The sequence below is a fragment of the Penicillium alfredii genome (genome assembly GCF_028826965.1).
Source record: "Penicillium alfredii strain IBT 34128 chromosome Unknown utg000007l_segment0_segment0, whole genome shotgun sequence".
NCBI lineage: Eukaryota > Fungi > Ascomycota > Eurotiomycetes > Eurotiales > Aspergillaceae > Penicillium > Penicillium alfredii.
Genome location: NW_026622704.1, coordinates 1,159,592 through 1,174,631, shown reverse-complemented (window position 1 = coordinate 1,174,631; position 15,040 = coordinate 1,159,592). Strand labels below are relative to the sequence as shown.

General features: G+C 49.5%; 6 protein-coding genes across 6 annotated transcripts; 4 read left to right on the top strand and 2 right to left on the bottom strand.

The window, feature by feature from the left end:
* Positions 1 to 637: 637 nt before the first annotated feature.
* Positions 638 to 1,334, bottom strand: NUU61_005116 (EKC/KEOPS complex subunit CGI121/TPRKB; the record flags this gene model as incomplete). Its single annotated transcript, XM_056655698.1, has 3 exons — positions 638 to 946; positions 996 to 1,118; positions 1,176 to 1,334. The coding sequence occupies 3 exons, from the start codon at positions 1,332 to 1,334 to the stop codon at positions 638 to 640; spliced, it is 591 nt and encodes a 196-aa protein (XP_056511311.1).
* A 249-nt stretch (positions 1,335 to 1,583) lies between these two features.
* NUU61_005115 (Bax Inhibitor family protein) lies at positions 1,584 to 2,645 on the top strand (the record flags this gene model as incomplete). The annotated part of the gene is made up of 2 exons (XM_056655697.1): positions 1,584 to 2,104; positions 2,162 to 2,645. The coding sequence occupies 2 exons, from the start codon at positions 1,584 to 1,586 to the stop codon at positions 2,643 to 2,645; spliced, it is 1,005 nt and encodes a 334-aa protein (XP_056511310.1).
* Positions 2,646 to 3,143: 498 nt separating this feature from the next.
* On the bottom strand, positions 3,144 to 3,743 carry NUU61_005114 (uncharacterized protein; the record flags this gene model as incomplete). Its single annotated transcript, XM_056655696.1, has 1 exon — positions 3,144 to 3,743. The coding sequence occupies one exon, from the start codon at positions 3,741 to 3,743 to the stop codon at positions 3,144 to 3,146; it is 600 nt and encodes a 199-aa protein (XP_056511309.1).
* Positions 3,744 to 4,678: 935 nt separating this feature from the next.
* Positions 4,679 to 5,313, top strand: NUU61_005113 (RBM8 family RNA-binding protein; the record flags this gene model as incomplete). The annotated part of the gene is made up of 2 exons (XM_056655695.1): positions 4,679 to 4,924; positions 5,083 to 5,313. The coding sequence occupies 2 exons, from the start codon at positions 4,679 to 4,681 to the stop codon at positions 5,311 to 5,313; spliced, it is 477 nt and encodes a 158-aa protein (XP_056511308.1).
* A 902-nt stretch (positions 5,314 to 6,215) lies between these two features.
* Positions 6,216 to 7,936, top strand: NUU61_005112 (putative glycosyl hydrolase; the record flags this gene model as incomplete). Its single annotated transcript, XM_056655694.1, has 2 exons — positions 6,216 to 7,695; positions 7,740 to 7,936. 2 exons carry the CDS (start codon positions 6,216 to 6,218, stop codon positions 7,934 to 7,936), a joined length of 1,677 nt encoding a protein of 558 aa, XP_056511307.1.
* A 3,677-nt stretch (positions 7,937 to 11,613) lies between these two features.
* Positions 11,614 to 12,175, top strand: NUU61_005111 (short coiled-coil protein; the record flags this gene model as incomplete). Its single annotated transcript, XM_056655693.1, has 3 exons — positions 11,614 to 11,785; positions 11,836 to 11,932; positions 11,992 to 12,175. The coding sequence occupies 3 exons, from the start codon at positions 11,614 to 11,616 to the stop codon at positions 12,173 to 12,175; spliced, it is 453 nt and encodes a 150-aa protein (XP_056511306.1).
* Between the last annotated feature and the right edge of the window lie 2,865 nt (positions 12,176 to 15,040).

Sequence of the window (15,040 nt, the reverse complement as noted above, 5' to 3'; positions counted from 1 at the left end):
GTCGCGCATGTCTCACAAGTGCTCGCGCGTCCAAAAACTCTGCATTCCAATTCTGTACCGAAAGTCCGGAGAGCTCATGGGAGATTGCAATGGGGCGAGAGGTGTAGGAGTGACGATCACCATGGCCTTGGCGGAGTTGCAGAGTTGCCGTTTTGGGATCCGCTGTTGGGTCGGAGCAACGCGCGGTATTTCGGCTGGACAGCCATATCCTCAAGATTAACTCATATAGCAATGTTTTACTATTCCTTGTTTCGATTCGATTTATGACCGAGATATAGCTTCCATGTGTAAATCTACACAATGCTTCGGTGAATATCCAAAATATATAGTTCACTACTGGATCAATCCATGGATGGTTTTATTCGTGCGTGATTTACCAAGGCCCGCTCAGTTTCAAATCGCCTTGACCTATAAAGGCCCACGCCCAGAAAAGGCCTTAGTGGGCTTTTCTAGGGACGCTGACTTCCAGAGGTCCCGCGGTACCTCTCGAGCAAGCAGTCGTTCTCAGACATGCCCCGTAGTGTTGCGGCTCTGACTAGCAACATGACAACGTTAAATGCTGGTAGCCGATCGAAGACTCGAGCCTGGCTGTGTCTGCATCGGTATGGTAAAGTACCGTGTTATATGCAGAAGCCCCTCATGACCCTCGCAAAGCAATAGCTCCCAACAAGGAGAGCTCCAATCGTCGCTTCGCATCGTCACCCTGCGCAGCATTTCCCTGTCCTGGTGATGGGAGAGCCCCTAGCTTGTAGAGTTTCTTGATCTTGCCCACATCCGAGATCTTGGAAAGTGTCTCATCGTCAAAAGGCACGGGAGTTCCTTGTATGGAACTCCCCAGATGTGTCGCAACAGAGTCATGTGTAATTTCTGGAGACTCAGACACCTTGACCACCAGGAGGTCTTTTGTTGAGTCTGTGATGCCGAACTTCCGGAAAGAATCGGCAATCTGGGCAAGAGTTAGCTTATCTCCGACGCGATCTCCATGCTCAACGCACATTGTTTGTCGGGCTCAGAGAGAAGACAATCTCTGAGTGCACATTCCGCGACTTGAGTCGTTCGTGTATGTAGTCATTGACTGCTCGAAATACAGCAGAGGTGGCATGTGCCCTCGACAAGACCTATTTATTGCCGTCAGTGCATTGGTTCAATATCCAGAAATCAGTAATCTAGCCTACCATGCTTGCATCAATCAATGCGTATTCGAATTCAGCATTCCCCGCCAGAAGCTGCTGCTTCAAAAATGCCGAGTTCTGCACATCGCGATATAGAGCAACATGCACCGGCAGAGACGGTGGGAGGTGGGGTAAAGCGATAGTCTCTAAATAGGATGCCATGGAGGAATCAGCCAGGCAATTCACCCGATGACGTCTTGAGAATAAAAAGAGAGGTCGTTCTAATAATAACAAACTCCGTCTAAACACTCAACCGCTCAAGTCGTCGACGCCCGCATCCATCGTGCTCACGTGACTCTTCTGGAAATTTCCCGCGGATTTAAGCGGCGACTGAGTAATCCACAGCTGATATCATCCATCTTATAAGTTCATCCTCGCCCCCTCCTGCCTCGGCATTCCTCCATCACAGCCATGGCTTTCTTTCTCAGGCGCCCCTTTGTGGTGACCTCGGCGCTTCGCCAGGTCCCCAAATCCAGCACTGCTCGCTTCATCCACAACTCTCCGTTCAAGCCCGCCCAGGCCTCCAAGCCGTTGGGCGCTTCTTCCGTCTTCGCGAAGTCCCGACAGACCTTCCAAAATGCCTTCCGACGGACGTACATGCAGCCGACCTACAATGCCCAGGGTGGCAACCTCACCTCGAAGCTGATCTATGGCGCGGCCATCGTCGGTGGCACCGTTCTGGCGACCAACCTGGTCTTCAACCGTGAGACGAGAGAGGACGGGGGCATGCCCGAGTATGAGCGAAGCTTCCTGAACGAAACTTTTATGCACACCGGCCTTGGTATTGGTATTATTGGTATTGCTGCGCGCGCTCTGCACATGAATGGATGGTCGTACCGTCTGATGGCCATGAACCCGTGGGCCGTCGTCGGCCTCGGTCTGGTCGGTAGCATTGGCACGATGTTTGGAACTTTCTACACGCCCCCGGAGAAGTAAGTTTGCCATGTTACTGAGTCTTGCGATATAATGAAAACTAACTTCAAAACTAGCTACCTCATGAAATACGGCCTCTGGACCGCCTTCAACGTCACCCAGGCCGCTCTCCTCTCTCCGCTGATGTTCCTGCACCCTGCTCTGCTCGCCCGTGCCGGTATGTACACTGTCGGTATGATGGGCTCGATTGCCTTCGTCGGCGCCACCGCTAAGCAGGAGAAGTACCTCTACCTGGGTGGCCCGCTCCTGGCTGGTGTGACTATTGTTGCTCTCTCTGGCTTCGCCCCACTGGTTCTCCCCGCCACAGCTGCTCGCACCTTGATGTGGTCTGAGCGCATCTGGCTGTACGGTGGTCTGGCTGTCTTCGGTGGCTTCACTCTCTACGATGTGCAGAAGGTCCTGCACCACGCTCGTCTGTCCCAGCGAGGTTTGATCAAGCGCGATGTTGTCAACGAGAGTGTCAGCCTTGAGCTGGACTTCATCAACATCTTTGTCCGTATGGTCCAGATTCTCGGCATGCGGAGCAACAACCGGAAATAAGCTTAACGGGTCAGACTTTTGTCGGCCTCGTTTCAACGTGGTGAAATTTGATTTCTTTTTTTCGTCCATCCGAAATCCTGTACTTTTAACGATCTCTATCACTTGTTTTTCTTTTTACTCATATGTTCACTGCTGTCTTCTGGGATGACAGTCTTGTCCCTGCTTGCAGATATACTACCACCGGGGTAGCAGATGCATCTCCACTCCTAATGGACTTTTTGTCAGATATCTCCCCGAGATCGAAGGGTCTACTCCACCGTCGACTTGAGAATTTTTGGAATAAAAAAAAGTTGAAACTCCCTCATCAAGAGAAAAGCTGGCTACATACATCCCCCAAATACGTCAATATCTTCAAGATCCATCATGACCTCTGTGCTTCTGAGTCCATGATCTAATCCTCCGTGCTCAGACAGGACAACAGCTGGGGCTGTGGAATGATGATTCCCAGAGTTCTTTTACAGGTCGAGAAACAGCCTCTCCACTTCCCCATCCATCTAACTATCTAGCTTCCTGCCGACCAGATATCTCGACCATGCCTTCAGAGCTCTGTTTCGCCTTTGTCTGAACCTGAGCCCAATCAAAACCAGCAACCTTTGACAGCTGGCCACTGCTCATCATGCGGTACCACGTCGTGGTGTTGATTTGACGGAAAGTGAGCAGAATGATAGCGACAGTCTTCCAGTCACTGACTCGATTCTGAGGCAAAAGTAATTGGATGCTTTGCTTAGGGCGGTGGTCGAGGGCCAGAGCCGAAACGAGAGCACAGTCTGGAACGAGATCGAGGTGGAATCCACAGATCTGGTAGCAGGGTCCAAGGTCTGCGGCCTTGTCCCCTTGCTCCTCTCCTGTGGTTGGGCGAGGCTGCATGGCTGCGGTGCTAGTCTTTTGGTGTAGTTCGATGGTGAGGAGAAGGGAGTTGTCAGCGAGGCCCTGGAGATTCACAAAGGTGCTGTTATTCGAGTTGAAATGCATTGCTGCCGTGCTTCGTGGCCCCGGGCAGCTCGGCGAATTGTGCAGTGCCTGTTTGAGGGTCATCGTGCCGGCGTCCAAGTGGAATTCGACGTCCAGCTCGCTGCTTGGCCCATGCAACTGGCGCATTTGGCCTGGTCCTGGCCCCCATAGGACGAGCTGGACGGAGGTCGGTTTTGAGCTGTTGTCTGCTGGTTGGCAGCCACAGGCGAGGTCATTGCTGGAAGAGTATCAAGCGTATTAGTCTTATTTTGGTCTTTGTATTTGAAGTGAGGTTGGCTTATATCTTACCAGCGTAACATCTCTAAGCAAAGAGGAAACAGAGGGAAGAGTGAGGAAGCTGGCCACTTAAAAATCGTGTAGTCCTGATCTAGGGTTCTGAGAGCAAAGTGGTGGGAAGCTTCGTGCTCATATGACTCGTGTGGAAAAGGTTATGGGGAGAAAAGGTAGACAGACTTGATGATCATGAAAAGGGCATGGAACTGCTTCCAGTATCTTTTTGATCAGCGTCGGAGGTGCTGTGGCAGACTTTCTCTCATGTTTCAACACTCTCATCCGATACCTAAAACTGATGGCTATTCTCGTGCTGGGAATACAAAAGATACCTATTGTCTTCATAAATCAACCCTCTGTATCTATTAAGCTCTTTCAGCTCTATGCTTAGCTTCATGAAAACATTCGAAGAGAAGAAACTCCCCCAAGTGATCTCCATAGACAGCTCCTCTATCTCGAAAAGTTATACTGGCTTAACATAGCAGCATCAATAGGTTTCAAGGTTGTACAGCATTAATATCGCTTTTCCTCTCTCAGAAAAGAAAAGCAGCCTCATAAGAGAATTGTTGTTTCCAACGTTTAAACCTTGACCAGCTTCACAGATTGTGTTCACCAGCTCCATCGTCCTGGACATTCGCCAGTCGGTGTGATTACGTAAACGAAGCTTCTGCCCAGGTGATCTGCGCCAGACTTCAGATCGCAACGCACTCTCATTGAGCGCTGTCAACCTGCCAACCCGCCATTGAATACGTCGCCTCCTTCTCCAGATACCCCATCCCTGTCTCCCCACTATGTCGAACGAGATGGAAGTCGATCCCCCCGTCGCACAGGACGAGACCCCCGCGGAGTCGGGCCGCGGCTTCGAACCACAAACCCAGACAGGCGCCGTCGCTGTGCGCAGTATCGAGGGGTGGATTGTGCTCCTTTCCAATATTCATGAGGAAGCATCAGAGGAAGATATCACCGATCTCTTTGCGGATTACGGAGAGATCAAGAACTTCAGCTTGAACCTTGATCGACGAACTGGTTATGTCAAGGTACGTCTGGACCCTTCTGCCCTTGTGCAAATTTTGTCGGCGACAGCTTTGGAACTCTATCAATTGCTTTATTGTACTGGAAGAGTTCTTTGAATCGACTCATTGCCCCATCAGAGCCTTAACCCACCAGAGTCCTCACTGACATGTTTGCGCCATAGGGTTACGCCTTGATTGAATACGCGACCCTTCCCGAAGCGAGTGAAGCCATCAAAAACCTGAATGGTGCCAAACTGCTTGATCAGACAATTCACGTCGACTACGCATTTGTTCGCCCACCACCCTCTGGCAAGGGTAAAGGTGGAGGACCCAAGGGCGGCCGCGGTGGCCGGGGCCGCAGCAGGAGTCCCAACCGGAGTCGTAGCCCGGGCGCTGGTGATGAGAGAGATTAAGAATCTGTGAATGGATAGGGATGATTAATTTATTGGGGGGAATGCTTCGCTTGTCGCCTTTCACCTGACCTGGGCTGTTCGTTTTTTTTTTTTCTTTGTCGCCCATTTCCAATGCCACGCTGCAGCGCGTGATCTTCGATCTCTTGTCTACCCGAAAGACGAAATGGGTCACAAAGAATGGACTTTATTCCTTTCGCCGGCATTGTCTCTCTTCCCCGCACAACCTTATGGTCCGAACATGAACCTGCACGGAGCATGGCCGCATGGAGAGAGATGTCGGCGCTCTGGTACACGATCATATTGGTAATCTTATCTCTTCTCTATCGTTTTGAACTGGTTGAGCTGACTAGGACCCAGAAAATCTAAGTTGATTGATAAAATTGGGTGGTTGCATTTGAGAAGACTATCTCGTGTCATAAAACGCTGAAATGCCAGCATGACCAATAGAGAACATGTCACTGCAATTGCCAGCCTTGGCTGGTGTCATGGATGTGTATGATTTGCGGTCCAGGACATGGCCAACCTGGTTCCCCGTTGTATTCCAGTCCGATGTAGTCCTCGGCTGTAGGATCCCTTGCAGTCTGCGTCATGCGACCACATGTGGTGTTTTTGACATGAATGATTAGCACACTAAATTGATATGGTAATTGGTCAAACAGATGGAGTCCTCTTTGGTTCCTGGTCGATTTCTAGTAAATCTCTATAGATCCCATGGCCCGGGACGGATGGGTGGGCCTGGTGACTAAGATAAAAATCTCTCCACCCTTCAACTTTCCCCGCATGGGGTCGATGTCTGTCGTGTTCCTGGGGGGTTGGGCTCTTTGTCTCTTATATTCTTACTAGAGGGTCTTTGTGTCTGCATCCGGGCAGGATAGCCTTCCTCTCAGACTTCGTCAGGCAGAATGGCTTCCCGGCCCTCATCCTGGTCCTTTGCTGGGCCATCACGATCTCTGTATATTATCCTTGCGCTATACCTCGTTTCCTTCTCAGCTGTGGCCAATTCGCTGGCGCATCCGCCTCAGAGACCTCTTGGGGAACCTTCATCGACATCCGCTCGACCTGTCGACGCATTCGACAACTCCTCGGGAGATGCGGCTTTTCGAGACCCCGATTCGCAGCAATCTCCAATTCCGCCACCGACCTCAACAACACTGCAGAATCTGCTCGGCGCGCTGCACGTCATGCAAGACAAATACTTTGTGCTATGGCTGGGCGCATGGCCCACCAGCATCGATTGGACCGCCGCCGTGCTGGGAACACACGTCTCCGCAGTACTCTCGTCCCTGACCTCGAGTGCGCGACTGCAAAACTCATCCTTGGCTGTGCTGGAGAACACGGTCAATCACTTCTTCAGCCATACATCCACCTTCTACTTTGGCGAGAACGCTTTCAGTCTTCGGAACCAAGCTTACGATGATATGCTGTGGGTGGTTCTGGACTGGCTGGAAAACATCAAGTTCCAAGATCTGCACTCGGAACTGCACTACACAACGCCATCGAACGACACACCGGGACAGCCGTGGCATGGAACTCAGTTCCGCAACCCTGCCGCTCACCGAGCCCGGCTCTTCTACGAGCTCGCCTCGGTCGGGTGGGACAAAACCCTCTGTGGGGGTGGGATGATCTGGAACCCCAACCTGATTCCATACAAGAATGCCATTACAAATGAGCTTTTTATCTCTGCGAGCATCGGCATGTACCTATACTTCCCCGGCGACCCCATTGACTCGCCATTCCTGGCGTACTCGCAAACCGCACCTGCCCCGAGGAATCTACATAACCCGGCTCACCTGCAAGCTGCGATGGACGGCTACACATGGCTCAAGAACTCGCACATGACTGGGCCTGGTGGGCTCTATGGCGACGGGTTCCACATTAGCGGATGGCAGAGCTCGTCGCGCCCAAAGTCCCGGAAATGCGACGTGCTGAACACGATGGTCTACACGTACAACCAGGGGGTTATTCTCAGCGGGCTGAGAGGACTCTGGCTAGCCACCTGGTCCCAGGCTTACCTGGAAGACGGCCACGAGCTGATCGAAAAGGTGCTCAAAGCCACCGGGTGGCCGCAGACCTCGAGCACGGTGTGGGCGGGACTCGGACGCGGCGGCGTACTGGAAGAAGCCTGCGATTCGCGCGGTGATTGCTCGCAAGACGGCCAGACCTTCAAGGGGATCTTCTTCCACCACCTGGCCGAGTTCTGTCGGTCCCTGCGGCCGCACGAGGAACGGTTCCTGGCCAACAACGCCGGCAACCCGCCACCCGGACAGGAGAGCTGGAATACCACCTACCACGGACATCTGCGGCGATGCCATGCCTACGGGTCTTGGATCGAGCACAACGCGCGGGCCGCGCTGGTGACTCGGGATCACGACGGCAAATTCGGTACGTGGTGGGGTATCCCGCATCAGGTCGTCGGGTCGGATGAGCTTGTGAACAGCAGCTCGCTTCCCTGGGCGCCGCCGACTACCGCAATCCCCCGGATGAGCTCGATGCCTCGACGGTGAACGTGGTTCCGCGGGACTCCAACGACCGCGGTCGTGGCCGCACGGTCGAAACGCAGTCGGGTGGTGTTGCCGTGCTGAGGGCCTTGCACCAGTGGCAGACCTCCGATGTCTTGTTATGAAATTGTGGATGACTTTCGGGTTTTTGGCGCTTTGGCGATGAATGGGTATCATTAGCTAGGCGACTTGGGAAGAGTTGCTTGTACAGTTTCTTTTTCGGGTATTCATAGAATTGTTTTTTCTTCTCAATGCAGTAGTTCAACTTGACCAAAGCCATCCGACCTAGTAGGTACTGCAGATACTGTATAGACACGACAATGCTCATTTCCAATGGCCTGCAGTACCAGGTACCACCAAGGTACATAGTCTAGATATCTGCCGAGATCCATTCACGACGAGGCTGACGGGCAACATGGATAATACCTCCCGAGCGGGCTGTACACTATCTACTATCTACTCTATAGAATATCAAGCAAATACATGTATTTCAATTCTAAGTTAACTTATTTTCTTTTCTTTTCTTTTTCCGCCTTCATGTTCCTGGCACGGTGGAAACCCCCGGAAGAGGCTAGGCAACATACCAGTGAAACGCGTTGCAAGCACAATAACGCCGTTGCGCCGCTTGCGGCCTATGCAATAGCCGGTCCAAGGTCGATGTCTTAACCGGGACCTGCAGGTGCAGATGGCAGAGAAAAAGAAAGGTTCGATACCAGTTTCGGTTGGTCTTGGTATTTATTTTGCATCATGTATGCATGGTTTACTTGAGGGTATATATCCCATGGATATGTAACCCATAATATCACATATCAATCAAAATACACAATCATACATTCAATATTTAAATCTTCCAACACTTAAATAGAATAGAGCTACTAGGTAGTTATTTTTAGGTCGCTTAATCTAGTCCAACAATCAATTGCTTGATTGGCACAGTTTCAGGCCGTCGTACGTCGACTGAGTACGAGTCTTCTACACTCTATAACAAGTGCCGAGAGACAGAACACCGCAGGAACGCGAAGCAGCTCCGTCAGAAATGCTGGCCGCGATGATTGGCCGCGCGATAATCGCGGGCCAAAAAAGAAGGGGCAAAAAAAAAGACGAGAAGAAGAAAAAGTGGGCCACAGAAAGAGAAAAGAAAAAGAAAAAGAAAAGAGAAAAAAAAAAAAATTACCCACCGGGCGTCATCCACATCCGACTAGCTCCAACCTTGACGTCCTCCCCCCTCTCTTGGTAATGATGAAATCTCACTGAAATAAGGATGGGCAAGATGAAACGCCGTCGTATTGAGTGTGTGGGGGGGGGGAGTAGATCGGCAGAAGATTGACCCTCCCTGGTCAAATACCGAAGTATCAAGGTGTGTACATACACTGCTCATCGAGATATTATTATTATACTCCGATACTCAGAGAATATAGAAAGATCAAGATCATAAAAATCATAGATCTATGGCACACATACGCGTCTGTCTTACGATCGGGATGTCTCAGTTGCCCCGAACCCACCCTCAAAGACTCTAACCTACATCCGTATTATGTTTGCAATGGTGGAACCGTCGGAACCGGTAGAAGTTACGGCCTAAAGATGGAGTCTGAGAGGCGAAAAAAAAAGAGTCACGCGTGTGGATTCTCTATCTTTCCCAGATTGCAAGGACTACAGTCATAGACTAATTTATATCCAAGTATATCGGTCATCTGACTGTCGGGGAGGCCGGAGTGAATCTGAGAGGGCTACACTTCTTCAGTACATCAAGGAGGGGGGAATAAGGCTTCAATACCCATCGTATCTTAGGTATCCAGGCACACAAGCATCACGCTAACAAGGCGTTCTCCCAAGGTACGGTATGTATACTTGGGTACTTTGGAGACGATCTCCCCGATCCATCACATTATTCAAGGTCTGCAAGCTGAGGAATCCAAGAGATCAAAAAAGACAAAACTGCGCCGTTGGATAATCCTCGTGCAATTTCCGGGACATAATATCCGGGGTTATCTCCAGGTTCAGGCGTCGGCAGTTCTTTGGGATTTGAATATTTGAATATTATTGTCACAAATTACTCCCAGCCACTGCCGAGGTGTATCCATGGGATTTGATCTGGTTGTTCCTGAAACTGTACCGTATTCAAACTGCCATACCCTAACCTAAGTATATATTCCCATCAACAAGAAATAATAATTATATTATAATAATTATCACTATATTCATCATTATACTCATTATAATCATAAAATAATGTGAAATATAACCATAAAATAATAATACATACACACCGGTTTCAGCCGTTGGCCTTGCGATCTTCCTGAGATCGGCAGCCACCGTATCCCTGCTTGGTTTCACCTCCTTTTAGTGAAGTCCTGATCCATCAAATAAGAGCCCGCCCCAATGGATCGTCTGAAGCCCAAGCGTTTCCCGGGCGCACATTGGTTCTCTGCCGGTGTGGGCTCAGGACTCTTGAGTGGGCACATCCCATAGGGTATGGTTTCCCAAGGACACAGTGCGGAGCAAATGCAAAATGTATGTGTCTGCTTCCGTGGAGCCTTGATTTCGTGCAAAAAAAGAATGTGTGTATAGTTGATTGGACGGGGAACTGGAAATTATCCACGGAGATTTTATTATATTTTATATTTTATATTTTATATTTATTATTTATTATTTTCAGTATCAACGTCATAGGATCTCACCGTCTATACAGATCATGAATGGAATGGCGTCACTCGACCCCTGAAGGATTGGAGGCCGAAGCGAGGGAAACCTTGGAACTTGGAACGGAGAACACCGGGGAATGGAATGTAGCCAGGTACTCGGGTGAACATAATATTTTTTGATTTATTTAATAGAATATAATAGAAGAATATCAGAATATCAGAATATCAGAATTGCCACCAGGCAATAATACACACAAAATACACATCTCTTCTTTCTCCCAGAAACCGGTCAAAGATACTCAGAGATTACTCGAATCTTACACTTGTTCATTCACATTGGGACTGGCTTCAGTGAAATCACTTGGTGGTTGCCACGCGCTCTCGATTTCTTCTTATTCTTGTTATTTTATTTTATATTATTTCATGTTATTTTATATTTTATCCTCGTCATGAATCCAGTATTTCTTCTTTTTTTTTCCCTTTTTTTTTTGTAAAATATTTCGCCGATCACCCAAACCAAGGACCTCCTTGGGGGTCCTCCACCTACTCAAAAGGTGCGAAGATGAACACTCTCCAAAACGGGACTCCTGAGGTACCACGGGGGCCCGCCCACGTAGTACTGCCCCCCAAGTACCTCCCTTGTACCCTTCTGTGCCGTAACGCCGATACCGAAAACTCCCAATCCTTTTTTCTCTCCCCCTCAAAGCTCTTTTGGCTTTTTCTCTTCCCTCCCTCTCTCTCTCGATCTTTCCTCCCACTTTCGCTTCGCGACTACTTCCAAACCTTGCTGGTTTCGATCTTCCCCTCGCCATCGCTTTCCCCTCCTCTCTCTTCCACTCTTTTTTCGCATCTTGACCACCTTTTTTTTCCTGTAAAGCCTTGCGGAAGTGGGTTTATCTGAACTCGATTTCCGCCCCGATCTCTCACGTCCCCTCGGTTCGTGGCCGTCTCGAAATCCATTATCCTCTCTTTTTCGATCTCCCACCGACCCCGGTAACTACCTCAAGCGTAACACAGATTTTCGTCTGGGGTACATCGCTAGGGGTAGACCGTGGTCGTTCAACCCTCGTTTCCACATTGGATCTCTTGAGATTGTACCCCCAACATTCTCCCTGGACCTTCCCTCTGAGGTCGTCTCTTGTCGCGACCAACCCCTTATGGCTTCCGATGCAGAGATGACTGAGGCGTCTCCCGTTGACACCTTGCCGCAACCCCACGACGGTGGCCGCATGCACATGTCCTCCATATCTTCGTCTTCTTCCATCTCCGACGCCGAGAACGAACGTCGCGGTCGATCTGAACGTCCCCGCATGGCGAGCCGCAAACCCAGTGCTTCTATACTGGTCCCCCGTGACCACCCCGAGATTGAAATCGAGGAGGAGGAATTCCCCCTGACGACGCTCGCGCCATGAGCCCACGCCGCAATTCTGCCGATCTCGAGCGTCTGGGCAAGGAGGCTCGCCAGACCCTTCAGGAGTGAGTGGCAATGAGTACCTCAAAAAATCTTCTCAAATGATTACTGACTGGAGAAACAGGCAAGCCAAGGCCCTCCAATCCTCTCTTCAGGCCCTTGCGGAGCGCATCGATGCCGTCAAGTCCGACCACGACAAGCTGGAGAATGAGAACAAGATCCTACAGGACTACATTGGTGGCCTTACTCGCAACATGACCAAGGGCGAAATGACTCGAAGTACCAAGGCGCGCAAGGCTCAAAAGTAACGGCCTCCAGCACAAAGCGATGAGATGGTCAGACGGCCCCTTTTGTCCAATTGAATGGCACAGATGGGGAAATGAGCTGTCATCATTCCGGACAAACCGATGATTCTTGATTTTTTTTTCTCTACTTCTACTTCCCGCCAGCCCGTTACGATGAAACCCGACCACATTTCCCACTTCCTTCACAAACCCGACTTCGTTCGCTTAACTGCCATATGCGCAGGCCAGTTCGTCTACACCGCGTGATCTCTGGATACTGGGGGGCTCTATGGTCTGACAGGAACCCCCCTGTCCGTATTCCGATTGGTCAGAACCTGCGAGAGCAACTTACGATTGTTGCCACTTCTTTAACGTCCGTCTTCTGCCACCCGACTGGTTCGAGCGGCCCGACACTATGTCGTTTGTCTCCACAGCATCCTGTACAAGCGGGAGCGGCCTCAAAAGCCAGCGGTACTCCGATGATTGCATTGTCAAGGGGGGGACCGACAAGGGGTTTTTCCGTGACATCATTGCATGCCGGGTGTTACTCAAATGGGCTGCCACTTGAGCCTTGGCATCCTTGATTCCGCGATCTTCCCAGCCGATCCCTCAACTCCTGTTGTGCGACCTCTTTCATGCCGTGTTTCAGCTCGGCTGTCTCTCTTCATCTTTGTCGATATTATTGGTCTCTTGTTTCCCCGCCTTTTTCTCTTTTCACGTTTCGCGTCATGTCTCTCGGCGTTCTACCCCCACGGCGGCTTTTTCTTCGTGGACACATGTTTCACTTGTACTTTTTTTCGATCATCGGTTGCATAGCACCTTGGGCGTTTTTGGGGGACTGGGACTAGACTCGATTTGATTGAATGACTCTCTTACCGGAGCCGCACTGGAAATGTTTTCGTCGTCATGGGCATTGCATATGGTCATGGTCATGGTTACAGCAGGACGGCGCGGTTAGTGGAAAGCATCTTTGGGGGTCTTTCGGAGCCAAGTCCATTTGTTTCATTTTTCTTTTTTCATTCCCCCAACCAGCCCTCTGCCCTCCGTCCCCGGTGACTCTTTTCTGGGGAAAGGCAAACTGTACATCTCAGGGATTTTTCTCTTCCTCGCATTGTCTTGTTTCTTTGGTTGAGCTGGGACCAATGGTGTTCCCCACATAACGATGGACTCTTTGTTCCTTTCATTCCCCCCGGATTCGTGTTTGGTTTATATTTCTCTCCCCCCGCGGCATATGGTCCTAAAGAAAAAGGACCAGAGTTTCTTGCTCCTGCTTCGCTTGCCCTGCCATACCCCCCCTCGGAGCGTGCATGTCCCACAAAGTCCCCTTCCTCGTTGCCCTCATACCCACACAGTAACAGCCTTGTCGAACCAAATTCTGGTAGAATTGTGGGAGTAGCCATGGTAGCAAATGGAACTTGTTCAAATTCAACAGTTGGAATGTGTTGTGGTCTAGTGTTGGTCGTAATCCATGATATTACTAGGTAGACAGCGTAGGTTTTGCACTATATTTCATTCTATTCTATTTCTATACTGGATCTGGTAGATAGATCCGCGTAATCTACTGTCTAGCCCGGACACAAAACACGAAATGAATCAAAAATGACTACAGCACCACAGCTCAAGCTAGTATTTCCCAGATTCTTATAATAACAATGAACAGCAAGAATCACTTCAAGTCAGATATATGGTATGTACAGCCAGTAAGTACCTGGGAAGTAGACTCGATTCACTTCTACTTCCTATCTTCTTTGGGTGAGCAGTAGGTACCTACCTGTGGACTTGTCAATAATCAAATCAAATAATGGGTTCGGTTTAGGTGTGCAAATAACAATGGATCTTATTTGGATTAAAAAAAATACCATACATAATAGACTGCAGGAATATATGGATGGTATATACAAGATCGTTGTCTACTTTTCCCTTTTTGGCTTGGCTGATATAGTGCACATCAGCCAAGTATATCCACTGTCTGAATATATATATACTCGAATGAATCAGAAGGCTCAGAAATTTTCTAGCTTATTGAAACAGAACGTGCGAGCGAACTTATTTTAGGGGTGGCAGCGCGTGAGAAGATAAGGCCAGAAAGGACCACTCAATCTAGATGTTTTACACCTCGGCAGTCATGGCTTGATGAGTCTAAGACGCAGCAAGCAGGACTTTTGTTTAAAAAAAAATAATAATAAAAATGTCATGGCCCCTTAATAGACCGACTTCTACGCTGCTCACACTCGTACAATTTGGAACGGCGTATATCTCGCGTGTGCCTATGCGTTTCTTCCCCCTAAAAACACGCTAGATAAGCCTCCTCCACCGAAGCTGGCTGGAACAGGTTAGCGATAGGGTCCCTGAACAGTTGGGGTTTTTACCTTGTTCCCTAGGTTCGATTGAGGGTTAGACTATATCTAGACTGATATACCTATGTAAGTAAAACCAGCATTATATACATTCTTCTCTACTATAATTCAGATCATAATATATATCTAACTTGGAAAAATAATATTCTTGGCATTTTACCTTGAGACAACCTTGGAAGGGATGAACTGATCATCTCGTTACCTTCCTCATCAATGGACATCGCAATAGGATATGTGAGTTGGAAGGATTTGGGCGTGCAATCATATAGCGGTGGCCTATATTTATTCCTTACCCGAACAGAGGGGGCCGCCGCCCCCGGCAGCCCCAGTCCCCTCCCGGACTACAGGGCTGATCATTTCACTTGGAGCTGTACAATCCTGATTCCTTTTCTCTGATAATTCCGCATGTTTACTGGTATGTTTCATTTGTCTTTTTTTGGGAGCCACCGCTTGACCAAATTCCACTGATATAGGTCCTGCTCTTTCTTGCACTCTACGACAGAAAGAAATCATAATAATCATAAGCCTTTTT